The 16,273-nt window shown below is 53.3% G+C and overlaps 2 protein-coding genes across 2 annotated transcripts in view; one reads left to right on the top strand and one right to left on the bottom strand.

The window, feature by feature from the left end:
* ITGA11 (integrin subunit alpha 11) overlaps positions 1–1,985 on the top strand; it is a 70,996-nt gene extending 69,011 nt beyond the window's left edge. The window contains exon 30 of the mRNA XM_068143556.1: positions 229–1,985. Within this exon, the coding sequence (XP_067999657.1) occupies positions 229–300 (72 nt within the window). The 3' untranslated portion in view covers positions 301–1,985. The remainder of the gene's footprint in view (positions 1–228) is intronic.
* A 3,930-nt stretch (positions 1,986–5,915) lies between these two features.
* FEM1B (fem-1 homolog B) lies at positions 5,916–14,134 on the bottom strand. The gene is made up of 2 exons (XM_068143554.1): positions 13,424–14,134; positions 5,916–7,848 (listed from the first exon to the last, which is right to left on the bottom strand). Exons 1-2 carry the CDS (start codon positions 13,669–13,671, stop codon positions 6,213–6,215), a joined length of 1,884 nt encoding a protein of 627 aa, XP_067999655.1. The 5' UTR covers positions 13,672–14,134; the 3' UTR covers positions 5,916–6,212.
* Between the last annotated feature and the right edge of the window lie 2,139 nt (positions 14,135–16,273).

Here is a 16,273-nt window from a genome sequence, read left to right as displayed (position 1 = left end):
CATGTTTGGAGGGACATCCCAGCTCCACCTCCACAGCCCCGCAAGCCCCTTGGCACCACCATGCATCACAAGGAGCTTCTCCAACCAACCTCTCCCTGCTTCCATGCTTTTTATATTTAGGATTTAAGCTTCCACCACTTCTATCTGCAGGGTCTTGGCACTGGCCCAGTCAGAGCAATGAGCTGGAGTAACAGTGGGGTTCTTCATTTGTCTCTTTCCACCCTACAGCTTGGCTTTTTTAAGAGCGGGAGCCGCAGGCGAGCAGCCGAACAGGAGCAAAGTGCCCATGGGCTGGAGTGACACTGCTGGGGCCACCAGGTCCCCCCCATCCCCAGGTCCCCTCTCATGCCCTCGCTGGTGACGGAGCAGAGGTTGACCTCAACACCATGGGTGAAGCTGGGATTGCATGGAGTGGAGCCTACACCCCCTTTATGCAAAATCACCTCAATAGGTTGGACACCACCATCCTCCCTCCCCCCGCCATGAAATCCAACCCTGCTCGTACCAAAGACCCCAAACCTCTGCTCATGGTCTCTGGGCCACACCTAGAGGAGCTTCAAACTGGGTTTGCAAGGAGGCAAGGATGGCAGGGCCACTGAAGCAGCACGCCCCAGACAGTGGGGCTGCAAAACCCAGTGAAAAATAACACCCTTTAAAACAAGAGAGGGTTGTAGCAACCCCCCCTCCCTGGGCTCTGCTGGCCATGGCTCTCAAACTGTGTTAGGTTGGTTAACCCAGAGTAGTTGGGTGGAGATCATAGAACCATAGACTTGTTTTGGTTGGAAAAGACCTCTGAGATCACCAAGTCACAGTATCACTAAGGTTGGAAGGGACCATCGAGTCCAACCTGTCACCACAGACCTCATGGCTAGACCATGGCTCCAAGTGCCACCTCCAATCTCCTCTTGAACACCTCCAGGGATGGTGACTCCACCACCTCCCTGGGCAGCACATTCCAATGACTAATGACTCTCTTGGTGAAGAACTTTCTCCTCACCTCCAGTCTAAACTTCCTCTGGCACAGCCTGAGACTGTGTCCCCTTGTGCTGGTGCTGGTTGCTAGAGAGAAGTGACCAACCCCTTCCAGGCTACAACCACCTTTTAGGTAGTTGTAGAGGGCAATGAGGTCTCCCCTGAGCTTCCTCTTCTCCAGGCTAAGCAACCCCAGCTCCCTCAGCCTCTCCTCATAGGGCTGTGCTCAAGACCTCTCCCCAGCCTTGACCATTCAAGTGTCTCAATGTCCTTCTTAAATTGAGGGGCCCAGAACTGGACACAGTACAGAACTGGCCACAGTCAACCATTGCCTTGAGCAAGCTGCTCTAGTGGGAGGTGTCCCAGCCCGTGGAGGGGGTGGGGAGTGGTGGTGTTGGAACTAGATGAGCTCTAAGGTCCTTTTTCCAACCCAAATCATTCTATGCCTCTATGAATCAATCTAAGCCCTTAAAACCACGGCCATTAAACCATGTCCCAAAGCGCCATGGCCCACACATCTCTCAAAAGACCTCCAGGGACCTTCTTAATGCACTGAAATAAGCAAATGAAAGCACCTTAACTGCAGATCTCCAGTGTCCAGCTGTACATACTTACTCTAAACTGGTTGAACTAAAGGAGAACACACAGAAGGAAAAATCACCCAAAAAACCACAACACAACAAACTCAGAAGTGGTAAAACCCAATCAATTTCACCCCTTACTTTTGGAAGTGTTTTCTGCCCCCACAGAGCAGTTGGGAGGAGCTGGTGGCCAGCCAGGGGCCGTGGGTCGTGTATGATAGATGTACATAGAGCAAACCCGGCCGGTCGGTGCTGTCGTTTCTGGACAAGAATCTTTCCTTGGTTGCATCAGCAGAGAATTATTTATGCTAATGTTAATTGTGGTGGAGGCCAAAGGAAGGGGTCTGCCCACCGGGGGGTGTTTGGTAAATACTGTGCCTAGGATGTTTTGGGGTTTTTAAGGGTTGAAAATAAAAGTATTTTACGAAGGGACGGGCTCTGCTGCTTGGCTCTGCTGGCTTAAAGCTAGGGGATGGAGGGGGGGGGGTGGGGGGCAGCTCACTCCCCTCTGGGGTGTAGCTGAGAGCTTTACAGCATCACCAAGGTTGGAAGAGACCTCAAAGATCATCGAGGCCAACCTGTCACCACAGACCTCATGACTAACCATGGCACCAAGTGCCACATCCAATCCCCTCTTGAAGAGCTCCAGGGATGGTGATTCCACCACCTCCCTGGGCAGCTCATTCCAACAGCTAACAACTCTGTGAAGAACTTTCTCCTCACCTCCAGCCTAAACTTCCCCTGGTGCAGCTTGAGACTGTGTCCTCTTGTTCTGGTGGTGGTTTGCCTGGGAGAAGAGACCAACAAGGCTGGTGCTAAACCATATCCCTCAGCGACACATCTCTGCCTCTTTGAAATGCCTCCAGGGATGGGGATTCAACCACCACCCTGGCCAGGCTTTGAGGAGCCTTTCAGTCAAGAATTTTCTTCTTTAAGATCGAGTCCACTGTAAACCCAGCACTGCCAGGTCACCACTAAACCTCAACATCACATCTACACAGCTTGGAAACCCCTCCAGGGATGGGGACTCCACCACTGCCCTGGGCAGCCTGGGACAGGACTTGACAACCCTTTCCATGAAGAAATTGTTCCTCATGTCCAAGTTATACCTCCCCTGCAGCAACCTCTGGACATGTCCTGTTGTCCTATCACTTGTTCCCTAGGAGAAGAGACCAACCCCTCACCTGACTCCAGTCTCCTTTCAGGGAGTGGTAGAGAGCAGAAGGTCTCCCCTCAGTCTCCTTTTCTGCAGGCTGAACAACTCCAGGTGCTTCAGCTGCTCTTCACCAGACCCTTCCCCAGCTCCTTGCCCTTCTCTAGAGCCACTCCAGCACCTCAATGTCCTTCTGATGGTGAGGGTCACAAAATGGAACCCAGTATTTGAGGTGTGGCCTCACTAGTGCCCAATACAGAGGTGAAAATCCCTTCCTTGGTCCTGATGGTCACAGTAGTCACTATTCGATCTTTAATGTCTCTTCCAATCCCTGGGCCTGATGGTCACATTATTCCCAATGTGATAAGCACAGAAACCACAGAAGGAAGGGACCTTAAAGAACATTTACTGTCAAACCTCTTCTGCCCATGGGCAGGGACACCTCCCAGTACCCCAGGTTGCTCAAGGCCCCATCCAATGTGGTCTTGAACGCTTCCAGGGAGGGAGCAGCCACAACCTTCCCTGGGCAACCTGGTTCAGTCTCTCACCACCCTCACTGGAAAGAAGTTCTTCTTACTATCCAGTCAAAAGTGTCAAGAACTGAAGGTCTTAAGATCTTTAAGGTCCCTTCCAACCAAACCAGTTCCACGACTCTGAGGAGCCCCAACAGCCACTACCATAACTTTTGACACCAGCTAACCTAAGCAGCATTGTCCTGCTTGGCACCAGATGGGGGTGGGGGGGAAACAAACACCAAAACTGGAGAGCTCCAAGCTAATTAATTCCACATTCAATGTTTATTTCTTTGTAATACAAATAGAAAGGTGTGCCCCCCCCCCCCAAAAAAAAAAACAAACCAAAACCCTTGCCTTAAAAGTTCTACCCAGCTGGTTTAGAAACCAACAAAAGAGAAGACCTACAGAACATTCTTTTCATCATCTGACAGTTAAAAAAACATCAGAGAGAGTTTGTTGGGGGGGGGGGGGGGGGGGGGGGTTTTCTTTTCAGTAGCCTATCAAAAGAAGTGACATGGTGGTGTGTGTTTTTCACTGCCAGGAGTAGCTGCCACTTCTACCAAGGAGAAGCGCTCTCTGAAGAAAGGGTGTTAGGATACAATCAGTGGCTCAGCACAAAAGAGCTGATGCTAGGATCATTGGGAGGGGTTGGGAGGGGGAGTTGACAAACTCAAAGGGTTTGTAGAAGAGTCTCAAAGTGAAAGGAGTTAAAAATCACAACAAACAAAACCAACAAAACCCTCGAGGTCAATTCAGGGAGGCACAGACACACACACCCCCCCCACCCCATCCATCCCCTCACCCTCCACCGCTCATCGGCAAAGCCATTTGCAAGTGGTTTGAAGGAAGACTCTCTTTGGTGGCAAGACTACTCCCTCAGGAAGATGCAGCAGTTGGAATTCCAGAGTGCAGGTCTGACATACTTTCTTTTTTTTTTTTCTGAGTTTAAAAAGGTACATGTTTGTAACAACAGGGGGGAAAAAGAAAGAAAAGGAAAAGGAAAAGAAGTTAAAAAGCAGCTTTGAAATGTTGGGACACACACACACACAAACACAAACGCCCTACCCATTTCCCCCTCCCCCCCCCCCAGGTATCCATGCATGGGCTTTACATAGGAGTGACTCAGCTACAGAAAAACAAACCATGGCTCACTTCTGGCAAGGTGCAAGTTCCTTTCCCCTCCCCCAGCAGTTTTATTCCATGTTTCCTGGAACAGTATAAATAAAGAGCTTGATAGCTCAGCTGTCAGTAGCTGGCCATACCAGAAGGCTGTGCTGCCGTTCACAGGGACCTGAAGAGGCTGGAGAGTTGGGCAGGGAGAAAGCAAATGAAATCCAACAAGGACAAGTGTGCAGTCTTGCATCTGGGACAGAACAACCCCCATGGGACCAGCTAGCCTGGGGGGTATCTGTTGGAGAGCAGTGTAGCAGAAAGAGATCTAAGGGTCTGGGTGGACAGAAGGATAACCACGAGCCAGCAGCGTGCCTTTGTGACCAAGAAGGCCAATGGCATCCTGGGGTGCATTAGAAGGTGTGTGGATAGCAAGTGGGGAGAGGGTCTCCTCCCCCTCTACTCTGCCCTGGTGTGTCCAGTTCTGGGCCTCTCAGGTCAAGAAGGACCTCTTCCTGAAAGAGTGCAGCACAGAGACACAAAGATGAAGGGAGTGGGACATTTCCCTTGTGAAGAAAGGCTGAGGGAGCTGGGGCTCTTTAGCTTGGAGAAGACTCAGGAGTGATCTCATCAGAATCACAGAATGTTGCTAAATATGTGAAGGGTGAGTGTCAGGAGAACAGAGCCAGGCTCTGCTCAGCGATGTCCAACGACAGGACAAGGGGCAGTGAGTGCCAGCTGGAGCACAGGAGGGGCCGTGTGAACGTAAGGGAAAACTTCTTCACTGTAAGAGTGGCAGAACACTGGAACAGGCTGCCCAGAGAGGTTGTGGAGTCTCCTGCTCTGGAGACATTCAAAACCTGCCTGGATGCATTCCTGTGTGACCTGCCCTAGGTGAACCTGCTCTGGCAGGGCGGTTGGACTGGATGATCTTTTGAGATCCTTTCCAACCCCTAACATTCTGTGACTCTGTGACAGCACAGCTGAGTTTAAACCTGCTCTTCCTAACAGAGCATTCCCATTTTCTTTCAGCATCTTTATTCCTGATTTCCTAGAGTAGTGTAAATGAAGAGCTTGACAGCTCAGCTAGCACTGGATGGCCACACCACAGCAGAACTGAAACCTGCATTTCCTTACAGAGCATTCCATACACCTGGAGCTGTTGGTAGCTGCTGTTCAACATGGAATTCAAAACAGAACAAAACAAAACAGACCTAAAACTTTTCAAGTGTTACCAACATCTTCAGCATCAACTGAGAGGCATTAGAAACAAAACCAGACAGTGAGGTATGAGAGCAACAGACTGCTCTGTATGTCAAGACATCACTTGCAACCAGCCACCACATGATTTCCAACTGCTCTTCCCCCACCTCACTCCAACAGGTTCTCAAATTTGCAAAGCTACTGGTGGAAAGAATCAAAGGGGAGGGAGGGGGGAGAAGGGGAGGGAGGAGCTTCTGTAGAGGGCAAAGCACCGCCTCAAGCACTTAGCTGCAAACCAGCGGGGATGTGGACTGGCAACAAAACCACCCTGCACCAGTTACAGTGGAGATTCTTTCCATTTTGGTTATAAAAACAAAGAGATAAGAAAGCAATTTCTTTTAATCAAAAGAAATGACCAAACTCATTTGGACGACAGGAAAACGATGTGGCTTAGGTTTAAGGGGGGGGTTTTCCCTCCCCCTCCTCCCTCCCCACCTACCCCCAAAGACCTGCTCCCAAGATCTCATCTCCCAAGATGAGAACTGAGGCTGCAGATTGCACCCAGACTGAACCCAAACCCAACAGAAGAGAGGCAAACATCTCCACATATACATCTGCATCCTGCTGTCTGATGTTGTCCCGGGATTAGCACCGCCACGAAAAAGTTTTCACCTCAGCTCAGTGAAACTTGACAAACTCTTCCAGAGTTCTGGGGATCTGGTTTTGGTAGCTGATGTTATAGATCCGTACTGCTCGGGCAGCCAGGCACTTGAGACTCAGCTTCATTTGAGTTTTAATGAGGATTTCAGACACCCCAGTGGTACTTTTATCAAGAGGGGTCTTCTTCTGCTTGTTCGTCATGTCCGTGTGAGCACCAGCCTCCACCAGGCTGTTGATGATGGAATGCAACGTCAAGAAGTCACTGATGGGCCTGTGGTACTGGACGATGATGTGGAGAGGGCTGTTGCCTTCGCCGTCCACGGCGTTGACGTCGGCGCCGCAGTCCAGCAGGAGCTTCGTCACCAGAGCGTTGGGGAAGCTGCAGACGTCGTTGGTGTGGAAGTCGTCAACCGGCGTGCCGGAGTTGACGGCGTGGTGCAGCAGGCTGGAGCCGTCCCGGGTGCGGGGATCCAGGTGAATCAGGTTGTAGATCTGCTTGTTGATGCGGGACTGATCCTCCTCGCTGCACTGGGTCTTGGTGGAGATGCAGACCAAGTAGAGAAAGGTGAAGATGTTGCATTCGTAGTTGTCCATGGCCGTGTGGATGTCGGAGTCCGGGGTGGTTTTGATGCGGGACATGCCTTGCTCTATCTCCAGGACGCTGCACCTCAAGACGCTCTCGATGTCCTTGGCCTTAACCGGCTCGTTTAGGTGGATCATCTGAGAAAAGACCTGAGCAAACCTCAGGAGGTCCTTGTGAGTGTTCCTGTTGCCCTTCTGCCTTAGGTGCAGGGCGTGGAGCCATAACTTGATACACTGTTCAAACTCCATGTTGTCGGCATAGACAGCCCCCCGGTAAATGATGGGGTGAGAAACGTCGATATTGTCCGAGCCCAGAATCCTTTCCCTCACAATGAGACCTTCCATGTGCAGGGCATCTCTGTCCTGCCTGATAGCCTCTAATTCCTGAGGAGTCCTGCATTCAGTCCTGTTTCCATACGCCTCTATCTGGGGCAGAACTTCCTTCTCGATGATGTCCTGGCTGTCTCGGTACCGCTCCAGCATGGCTAAATACAAGTAGTGGTAGGTCTTCATGATGTCGTAATTCTCCCTGTCGTTAGCAAACGAGGCACCCAGCAGCTCCAGAGCTTCGATCCTGCTTCTCCTGTCGCAGTCGGCGTGAGCCAGCAGCAGCTCCACCACGTCGGCCTTGCAGCTCTCGGCGGCCACCTTGAGGGGCGTCATGCCGTGGCCGTTGACCATCATGGCGGCCTTCCACTTGACCAGCTCCCGGACGATCTCCAGGTGCCCCGCCTCGGCCGCGAAGTGCAGGGCGGTGGCGCCGCAGTGCGCTTTGGCATTGGGGTCGGCGCGCTGCTCCAGCAGGTACCTGACCACCTCGGTGTGGCCTTTGTAGGCGGCGATCATGAGGCAGGTGTTGTCGTACTTGTTAGCGATGCTGATGTTGGCGTTGTTCTCCACCAGGTACTTGACGATGTCCAGCCGGCCGTCGAAGCAGGCGGCCCGCAGAGGGGTGGAGTTGGTCACCGTGGTGTGGTTGACGTTGGCACCGTGGCTCACCAGCAGCTTGACCACCTCGAAGTGGCCGGCCCCCGCCGCGCACCAGAGGGCTGTGGCCCCGTCAATCACGAAGCTGGAAAGGGCAAGGCAGGGAGAAGCAGTTAAACCAACCTGCCTGCACAGTATCACTACATCAGAGGTTGGAAAGGACCTCAAGAGATCACTAGGTCCAACCAGAGGGGTCTGCTACAGACAGCCGAGCAGCATGAATCATAGGCTCGTGCAGTCAGAGAGCCACACCAGCACAGAACCACAGAGTCTTTTGGGTTGGAAAAGACTTTCAAGATCATTGAGTCCAACCATTACACCAGCACTGCCATGGCACCACCACATCATCATATCCCTCAGCAACACATCTACACAGCTCTGAAACACCTCCAGGGATGGGACCTCCACCACTACCCTGGGCACTTGGGCCAGGCATTGAGAACCCTTTCCATGAAGAAGTTATTCCTCGTGCCCAACCTAAACCTCCCCTGGTACAGTTTGAGGCCATTTTCCCCTTGTTGTGTCACTTGTTCCTTGGAGAAGAGACCAACCCCCACCTGGCTCCAGCCTCCCTTCAAGGAGCTGCAGAGAGAATGAGGTCTCCCCTCAGCTTCCTCTTCTCCACACTAAACATCCCCATTTCCCTCAGCTGCTCCTCACCAGACCTGTTCTCCAGACCCTTCACCAGCTTTGTTGCACTTCTCTGGACATGATCTGACACCTCAATGTCCTTGGAGTGAAGGGGCCAAAAGTGAACCCAAGATTCAAGGTGTGGCCTCACCAGCGCTGAGTACAGGGGGACAGTCACTTCCCTACTCCTGCTGGCCACACTCTTCATGATCCAGGCCAGGACACTGATGGCCTTTTTGGCCACCTGAGCGCACACCTTGGCTCATCTTGAGCTGCTGACAACCATCCCTGGTCCTTTTCCACCGAGCAGGTTCCAGCCACTCTGCTCCAAGCCTGAAGTCTTAATGGTTGTGACCCATGCTGCCTACAGCAGGCACGTACATACCCAGCCAGCAAAAGCTGATTTCTATCCATCCTATTTTTGCACTCGAAAGAACCTCCTGGGATGACCAAGGCAAAAGAATGAGACTTCTCAAGCACACTGACCTCCCAGAGAAGCACTGGAAGGTGAAACTTCAAAGCAGCCTGGGGAGTTAGCCACCTTGTGCACTAGAACATGCTTTGAAGGTGCCACCTGCAAGCTCCAGCCCTCAGCCTGGGGAGGTCTGGGGAAGAATAGTTACAAGGGTTACGTCTCCTTTGATGCCTCATGCCAGAAACTGGCACATTAAAGAAAGGCAGAAAAGTTAAGAGGAGCAGAGTGACACAAAAACCTCCAGCTGAATACTAAAGCTGGCTTAAGAATTTCACATCCCATCCTCTCTTAAGAGCCACAAAACCACTCCTGCTTCCTCTGCACTGATCCTTCTCCTTCCAAAGCCTCCAGAGCAGCAGCCTGGATCCACAGAGGGAACTCCAGGAATAAAATCAAAACTCTCTGAAGCAGAATGAGTGCTGAGCTGGCCTGTTTCAGAGGTCTGGTTTCCATCACACCCTCGCCGACAGCTTGTAAAAGAGGGGACAGTTAACTTCAGCAAAGCAGAGGGGAAGCTCAACAGGAGCTCTCAGTGTGCACTTGCAGCCCACAAAGCCAATCAGATCCTGGGCTGCATCAGGAGGAGTGTGGCCAGCAGGTCAAGGGAGGTGATTCCCCCCCTCTACTCAGCTCTGGTGAGACCCCACCTGGAGTACTGTGTCCAGTTCTGGAGCCCCTATTACAAGAGGGATCTGGAGATGCTGGGAAGTGTCCAGAGAAGGGCCACGAGGATGAGCAGAGGGCTGGAGCTGCTCTCCTGTGAGGACAGACTGAAGGAGTTGGGGCTGTTCAGTCTGCAGAAGAGAAGGCTCCGAGCTGACCTAATTGTGGCCTTCCAGTATCTGAAGGGGGCCTACAGGAAGGCTGGGGAGGGACTGCTCAGGATATCAGATAGTGATAGGACTAGGGGGAATGGAATGAAGCTGGAGGTGGGGAGATTCAGGCTGCATGTGAGGAGGAGGTTCTTCACCATGAGAGTGGTGAAGCCCTGGAATGGGTTGTCCAGGGAGGTGGTCGAGGCCCCATCCCTGGAGGTGTTTAAAACCAGGCTGGCTGAGGCTCTGGCCAGCCTGATCTAGTGTGGGGTGTCCCTGCCCATGGCAGGGGGGTTGGAACTAGATGATCCTTGTGGTCCCTTCCAACCCTGACTGATACTGTGACACTATGATACTATGTTTCCATTCCCAAAATTCATTCCCAAAGCCAGCACGTTGTGTGTGACTGCAAGGACCAAGCTGAGATCCCTCCCTGACTTTCCAAGAGGCACTTCAAGGGAGAAACAGGCATCTGACGCACACTCAGATCAGCTGGGGGACACGAAGCTGATTTCCCTGTGTCCAAGCTGCCACACTTCCCTGCCAAGTAACAATTCAAAAAGAGTTACATGTAGAATCACAGAATGGGATTGGTAGGAAAAGATCTTTAAGTCAAACCATTCTCCAACTCTGCCAAGTCTGGAGTCCCTCAGCACCACATCTCTGCTTCTGTGAAACACCTCCAAGGACGGGGATTCAACCACCTCCCAGGGCAGCCTGCTCCAGGGTTTGAGAACCCCTTCAGTGAAGAAGTTTCTCCTAATACAATGGTTTTCATACAATCATAGGACTATTAGGCCTGGAAAAGACCTCTAAGATCACCATAGTCCAACTGTCAACCCACCCTGCCCACTAAGCCATGTCCTGAAGTGCCATGTCTACACTTTCTGAGCAGCTCCGGGGACGGCAACTCCACCACCTCCCTGAGCAGCCTGTTCCAATGCCTGACCACTCCTTCACTGAAGAAGCTGCTCCTCATTTCCAACCTAAACCTCCTCTGGGGCAACTTGAGGCCATTTATTCTTGTTCTGTTGCTTGTTCCTTGGGAGACCAACCCCCACCTGGTTCCAGTCTCACTTCAGGGAGTTGTAGAGAGCCAGAAGGTCTCCCCTCAGTTTCTTTTTCTTCACACTTCCCTCAGCTGCTCTTCCCAAGACCTGCTCTCCAGACCTCCTCAAAGCTGTTACACTCCCTTCCCAAAGGAAAAAGGCCCATGAGGTCTCCCCTCAGCCTCCTTCCCGAAGGAAAAAGCCATGGTTTGGTCTCAGTGTAAAAACTCACATAAAACACTGGCTTCATTTCAACTTGAACAGTGATTTTTATCATTTCATGACAAACACAAACAACTTGCTTGACTGTTTGCAAACCCAACACCTCTAGACAACATTTTGGAGGCTGCCTAAGAGCTGTGGGGTGCAGAGACATCTCCAGCTTTATTCAGAGGGATGAAGGAACTTCTTACATGAAAGTGGTTTTGTATAAACACAGAGGCTAGGATTTGTCAGTGAGCAGCAGGGAATTGATTGCTGAACTAGAGGGGAGATTTAGACTGGAGATTAGGAGGAAATTCTTTCCAGTGAGGGTGGTGAGACACTGGAACAGGTTGCCCAGGGAGGTGTGGATGCCTCCTCCCTGGAGGTGTTCAAGGTCAGGCTGGGTTGAGGCCTTGAGCACCCTGGTCTAGTGGAAGTGGAACTGGATGAGCTTTAAGGTCCCTTCTAACCCAGACCATTCTGTGAATCTATGACACTGAAGTCCAAAGTCTGGAGGCCAAACAAGGGGAGCTGCTGTGCCACCTTATCTCCAGAGGAATGAGAGTTACGCAGGGTCACACTCCTCCCCTCCAGACTGTGACCTCCACTGTGCCCATTGTCCCTCACACAACACCTCCTTTAATCTGCCCCAGGCAGAGGCTCTGGCACCATCCTATCAAAGCACAGCACAAGAAAATGCAGCAGCAGAGGCGGGGTCACAGTCTCCTCCTGTTACTGTCTGACAATACAGACACTTCCTCTAACTGAATTTGGGGCAGGTCTCACCCTAGGTTCTCTCAACCAGTTCTTACCTGTAGGAGAAAAGGGCTGGAAGAGGACAAGAAAACCACAAAGCACACAGGGAAGTTGGTTCCTCCCCATTATTTCGACACAGAAGAACTGAGACAATCCTTCCCTGGGCCAGGTGGAGCTGCACAAGGCAGAACTCCAGCTCATCAAGCAGGAACCAGATGAAAGATATCAGTGGGGACCCATTACCATCCCTCCTGGCATCTGATGTGAGCTCTTCCCTCTGCACAAGCTACCTGCAAAACCTGAAGCTGTTCAAAAGAGCCATCTGCTGCACCATTAGTCAGCCTGACGTTCAGGAGTGACACACAGGCAAGAGCTGCTTCAGGAATCTGAAAAACAACCTTCTCCCTTCCTTCTTTCCCTGGAGCAGGCTGCCCAGAGAGGTTGTGGCATCTCCTCCTCTGGAGAGATTCCAACCCCCCCTGGCCATTGTGATCCTGGGCAAGCTGCTGTGGGTGCTCCTGCTTTAGCAGGGTGGGGTTGGACTGGATGATCTCCAGAGGTCCTTTCCAACCCCCACCATGCTGGGATTCTGCTGTGGCAACACAGCACCCAAGGATCTGGACATCAACAGAGGCACCAGCTCCACTACCCCAACCAGATCCCAGCCCCTTCCATCCCTTTCTTCCGATCCTAAGATGTCACATTTCACCCCCAGCCATCCCATATGTCAGCTCCCAGTAGCAAGGAAGGGATGCTCCTCAGGGTGTCTGGACTGGACACTGGAAAACCCTCAATTTAAGTAAAGAAAGGCCTGGTTCCAGCAGGCAGGTATCACCCTACCCTCATCTGATGCCTGTCACTCATGGCAGCAAAGGACATCACACAAAAGGCCCTTTTGGCACAGCAAGAGAGACTACAAGGTGACCTGTTCAGTGAGGAGCTCTCTAGGCTGTAAAGAATCTTGTCTCCAGTTTCAGGTGGGGGAATCTCAGAAGGCAAAAGCATTTATGACTCAGAAAGCCTCAGGTGGGAGATGTCAAACAAGGCATTTTTATGGCTAAAGCAGCAACTGTCCCAGCACCAGCTGGGGGAGGGGTGAGGACCCAAGTCCCTGCACGGTGCAGGTACCAACACCTCTGCTTTCTGCCCTCCTGTGTCCTGGACTGTTCACCAACACCGTGGGGATTCTGCCCCTCTACGCCTCTCTGCTGAGACCCCACCTGCAGTGCTGGGGTCAGCTCTGGAGTCCTCAGCACAGCAGAGACAGGGACCTGTTGGAGCAGGGACAGAGGAGGCCACAGCAGTCATGGGAGGGCTGCAAACCCTCTGCCAGGATGAGTTGGGGTCATTCAGCATGGAGAAAAGGCTCCCAGGAGACCTTCTGCTGGCCTTTCAGGACTTCAGGGGGCTGAGAAGCAAACTGGGGACAGACTTCTGAGCAGGGCCTGTTGTGACAGGACAAGGGGTGATGGTCTAAACTAAAGATCAGAGACAGGGAAGAAATGTTTTACACCTGAGGATGGTGAGAGCCTGGCCCAGGCTACCTGCAGAGGCAGGAGATGCCCCATTCCTGGAACCATTCTAGGTCAGGCTGTTTAGAGCTCTGAGCCACCTGCTCTCGTTCCAGATGTCCCTGCTGAGAGAGGTTGGACTAGATGACCTTTAGAGGTCCCTCCCCACCAGACCATCCTCTTGCTCGACTCTGGTGGGGCAGCACAGAGCTCTACATACCCGTCGAAGCGGACCGTGCCGGTCTGCTGGGTCTGCACACGGTAGTGCTCGAGGAGCAGCCGGACCACCTTGGTGTGGCCGTTGCGGGCGGCGATGATGAGCGGGGTGGAGCGCTGCCCGCCGTGCTGACTGACGTAGCCCAGCAGGTACTTGATGTCACTCTCGGAGCGGTTGAGGAGCAGTGCGGCCAGGGTCAGCACTCGCCCCTCGCTCGCCGCCTTGTACACGTACCCGGCCAGGCCCTCCATCGCCGCCTCCTCCTCCTCCCGACTTCGGCCCCGACGACCGAGACGGCCGCGTTCGGGCCTACCGGCCTGCCCCGCCGCCGGGGCGGCCTCTCCCTCCGCCTCCTCCTCCGTCCTGCCTCGGTGCCCGGCGGAGGGCACATGCGGCCCCCTCGGGGCCAGCTGCCCCCCGGGTCCTGCCAGCCCCTGCGGGCCAGCGGCGAGACGGGGCAGCCCCAGCGCCCACCTCCGCCTTCACCAGCCCCGCGAATCCCTGCCGCCCGCCCCGGGCCCGCGGCCCATCCCCGGCGCCGCAGCGCGGGGGACGAAGGGACGCGAACCCGCGGCCCCGGCCGCCCCGGGCCCACCCTGTTGGGCTGGGAAGGGGGAAACCCGGAGAGCGGCAACGGACGGAGAGGGCCCGGCACGGCGCGCGGGGGCACCGCTACGGGTCGCCGGAAGGGCCCTGCCGGGCGCCGCTCCTCCCCTCCCGCCCACTCCGGAAGCGAAACCGGAAGCGCCGCGTCCTGCGCCGCGTCCTGCCCCGCGTCCCCCCGGCAATCGGCGCCGGCGCACGGACGTTCCAGGACGCGAGTGGCACAGGGGCCCGGGGACACCGGGCAGCTTGGCGCTGCACGGGCTCGCCTGCCCTGCCCTGGCCTGGCTTCCTCGGAGGGTCAGGTGCTAGGCTGGGCCCTCCTGGCTTTGGTTCGGTCGGGCTGAAGTGGGTTGGGCTGAGCTGGTTTCAGCAGGGATGGGTTGGAATCAGTTGGGTTGGATTCATTTGGACCGAGTTGGTTTGGGTCTGATTCAGTTAGATTGGGTTGCTCGGGTTAAATCGGGTTGGGTTCAGTTGGCCTGGGCTGGGGTTGGGTCTGGTTCAGTTGGACTGGATTGGCTGGGCTGGGTTAGTTTGGAGTGGGTTCAGGCGGGCTGGGTTGGGTCAGGTTCAATTGGACTGGGTTGGATTAGTTAGGTTTGGGTTCAGTTGGGCTCAGTTGGGTGTGGCTCAGTTGGATTGCATTGGATTAGTTTGGATTGGGTTCAGTTTAGTCGTATGGGACTGGTTTAGTTAGATTTGGTTAGTTGGCTCAGGTGGGGTTTGGCTGTGTTGGTTCAGTTGGGCTGGGTTTGGCTTTGCTTGGCTCTGTTCTTATTTTAATGCATGCACCAGCAGCTTTCATCACCTCAGCCATGACTCCACCCCTGCAAACCTGTCGTGCCCAGTCTCAGCACACGCAGGAGCTTCATCCCTGCTTTCAGCAACATCATTACCAGCCTTGCTGTACACGTATCAGCTTAACCAAGAACTAAACACAACCCACCTGCTCGGTCGCCTCTCCTTTCCTCTGACAGATCATCTCCCAGAGATCTTCAGGAGCAGTCCCACTCTGTGACCAGTTACCTGAGACCCATGAAGGTCACTGTGCGAAACGCGATGCCCGACTTGCAGCGCCGGCTGTTGTGTGCCACTCTTTTCAAGGGGATCCAGTGTCAGCCATATGAATAGTTAATTCAAAATCATGCAACTGGAGCTCCCGCTCTTTGTGGAAAGTTTCAAGCAGGCTGGCCTGTGCATTATGTATGGGAGCAGCAGCCTGGCCACATGGTCACTGTGGCCAAGGAGAGCCCTGGAGAAGCAAGAGGGACACAAGTCAGGCCATGGTCAGCTTGATGGTGTTCAGTCAATGAGGGTCAGCTTTTAACAGCCATGTACACGTGTAAGGTGGAGTGCAACAAGGAGGAGTCATGGTAGGTTTAAGTGGAACCTGTTTCCATTACCTCAGTGATCTCCTCTGCTTTTCAAGGATGGGGTTTTGTCCAGCAAATGGTGCCCAGGTGCTCCCTCATATGTTAACATGGACAGTGCAGAGGTCACTTGAGGAAGTACCGATGCTGTCACCATCCCTTCTGGCAGCACCACTGAGCAGAGAGACTAAAGCCTTTATTCTGCAGCTTCTTGAACCTTTGGTGGATCCAGGTCACTGCAGTCTGGACCATGATTCCTGGGTGGAAAGCTATGGTGAAACTTCAAGTTATTATCCCCAGTTACCTTCTCAACACATAGCGCTTAATGGTTTGAATTGGAAGGGACCTTAAAGATCATCTAGTTCCAACCCCCCTGCCATGGGCAGGGGCACCTCCTACTGGACCAGGTTGCTCAAGGTCTCATCCAACCTGGCCTTGAACCTGTTGGTGTCATTACTGCACAGCTCATAGCTTAAAGCCAATCCTGAGAGTACCTGAGTGTGTGTAAGCCCCTGAGCTCCACCATATTCATCATCAGCATCCTGAAGCCACCCAACAGCAGGGTCAGAAGCCAAAGGGTTTCAGTGCACCAAACCACCAAGTCTGTTAAATGCCCATTTCTCCTGTCCAGGAGCACATCTGGAGTTGTATCTCCAGTTGAGGAGCTCTGCATGTTTCAAATAAGATGTATCTCCTGATTTAGACCCTAAACTACAAGTCCCAGGGAGTGCAAATCCTTGGCCTCACACCTTAACTGCCCACAGGTTATCCCAACTTGATGGCTTTTATCCAGGCAAAATGGCAGAGAGGTAGCAGAGCAGAGAATCCACATCTCCTGACTCCTCAGAGTCCATTTGCTTTATGCCATGTGGCTGCA

This window comes from Melanerpes formicivorus, unplaced genomic scaffold (genome assembly GCF_026170545.1).
Source record: "Melanerpes formicivorus ecotype bairdi unplaced genomic scaffold, bMelFor1.0.p_v2 SCAF_10, whole genome shotgun sequence".
In the NCBI taxonomy this organism is placed as follows: Eukaryota; Metazoa; Chordata; class Aves; order Piciformes; family Picidae; genus Melanerpes; species Melanerpes formicivorus.
Note: the sequence above shows the minus strand (reverse complement) of the source record. Positions and strands in the feature narration are given on the sequence as shown.

Coding starts and splice junctions, on each gene's coding strand:
- FEM1B (XM_068143554.1), bottom strand. CDS start 13,671: ATGGAGGGCCTGGCCGGGTACGTGTACAAGGCGGCGAGCGAGGGGCGA. Junction 7,849..13,423: donor GGCACGGTCCGCTTCGACGG/GTATGTAGAGCT, acceptor TGCCCTTTCCAG/CTTCGTGATTGACGGGGCCA.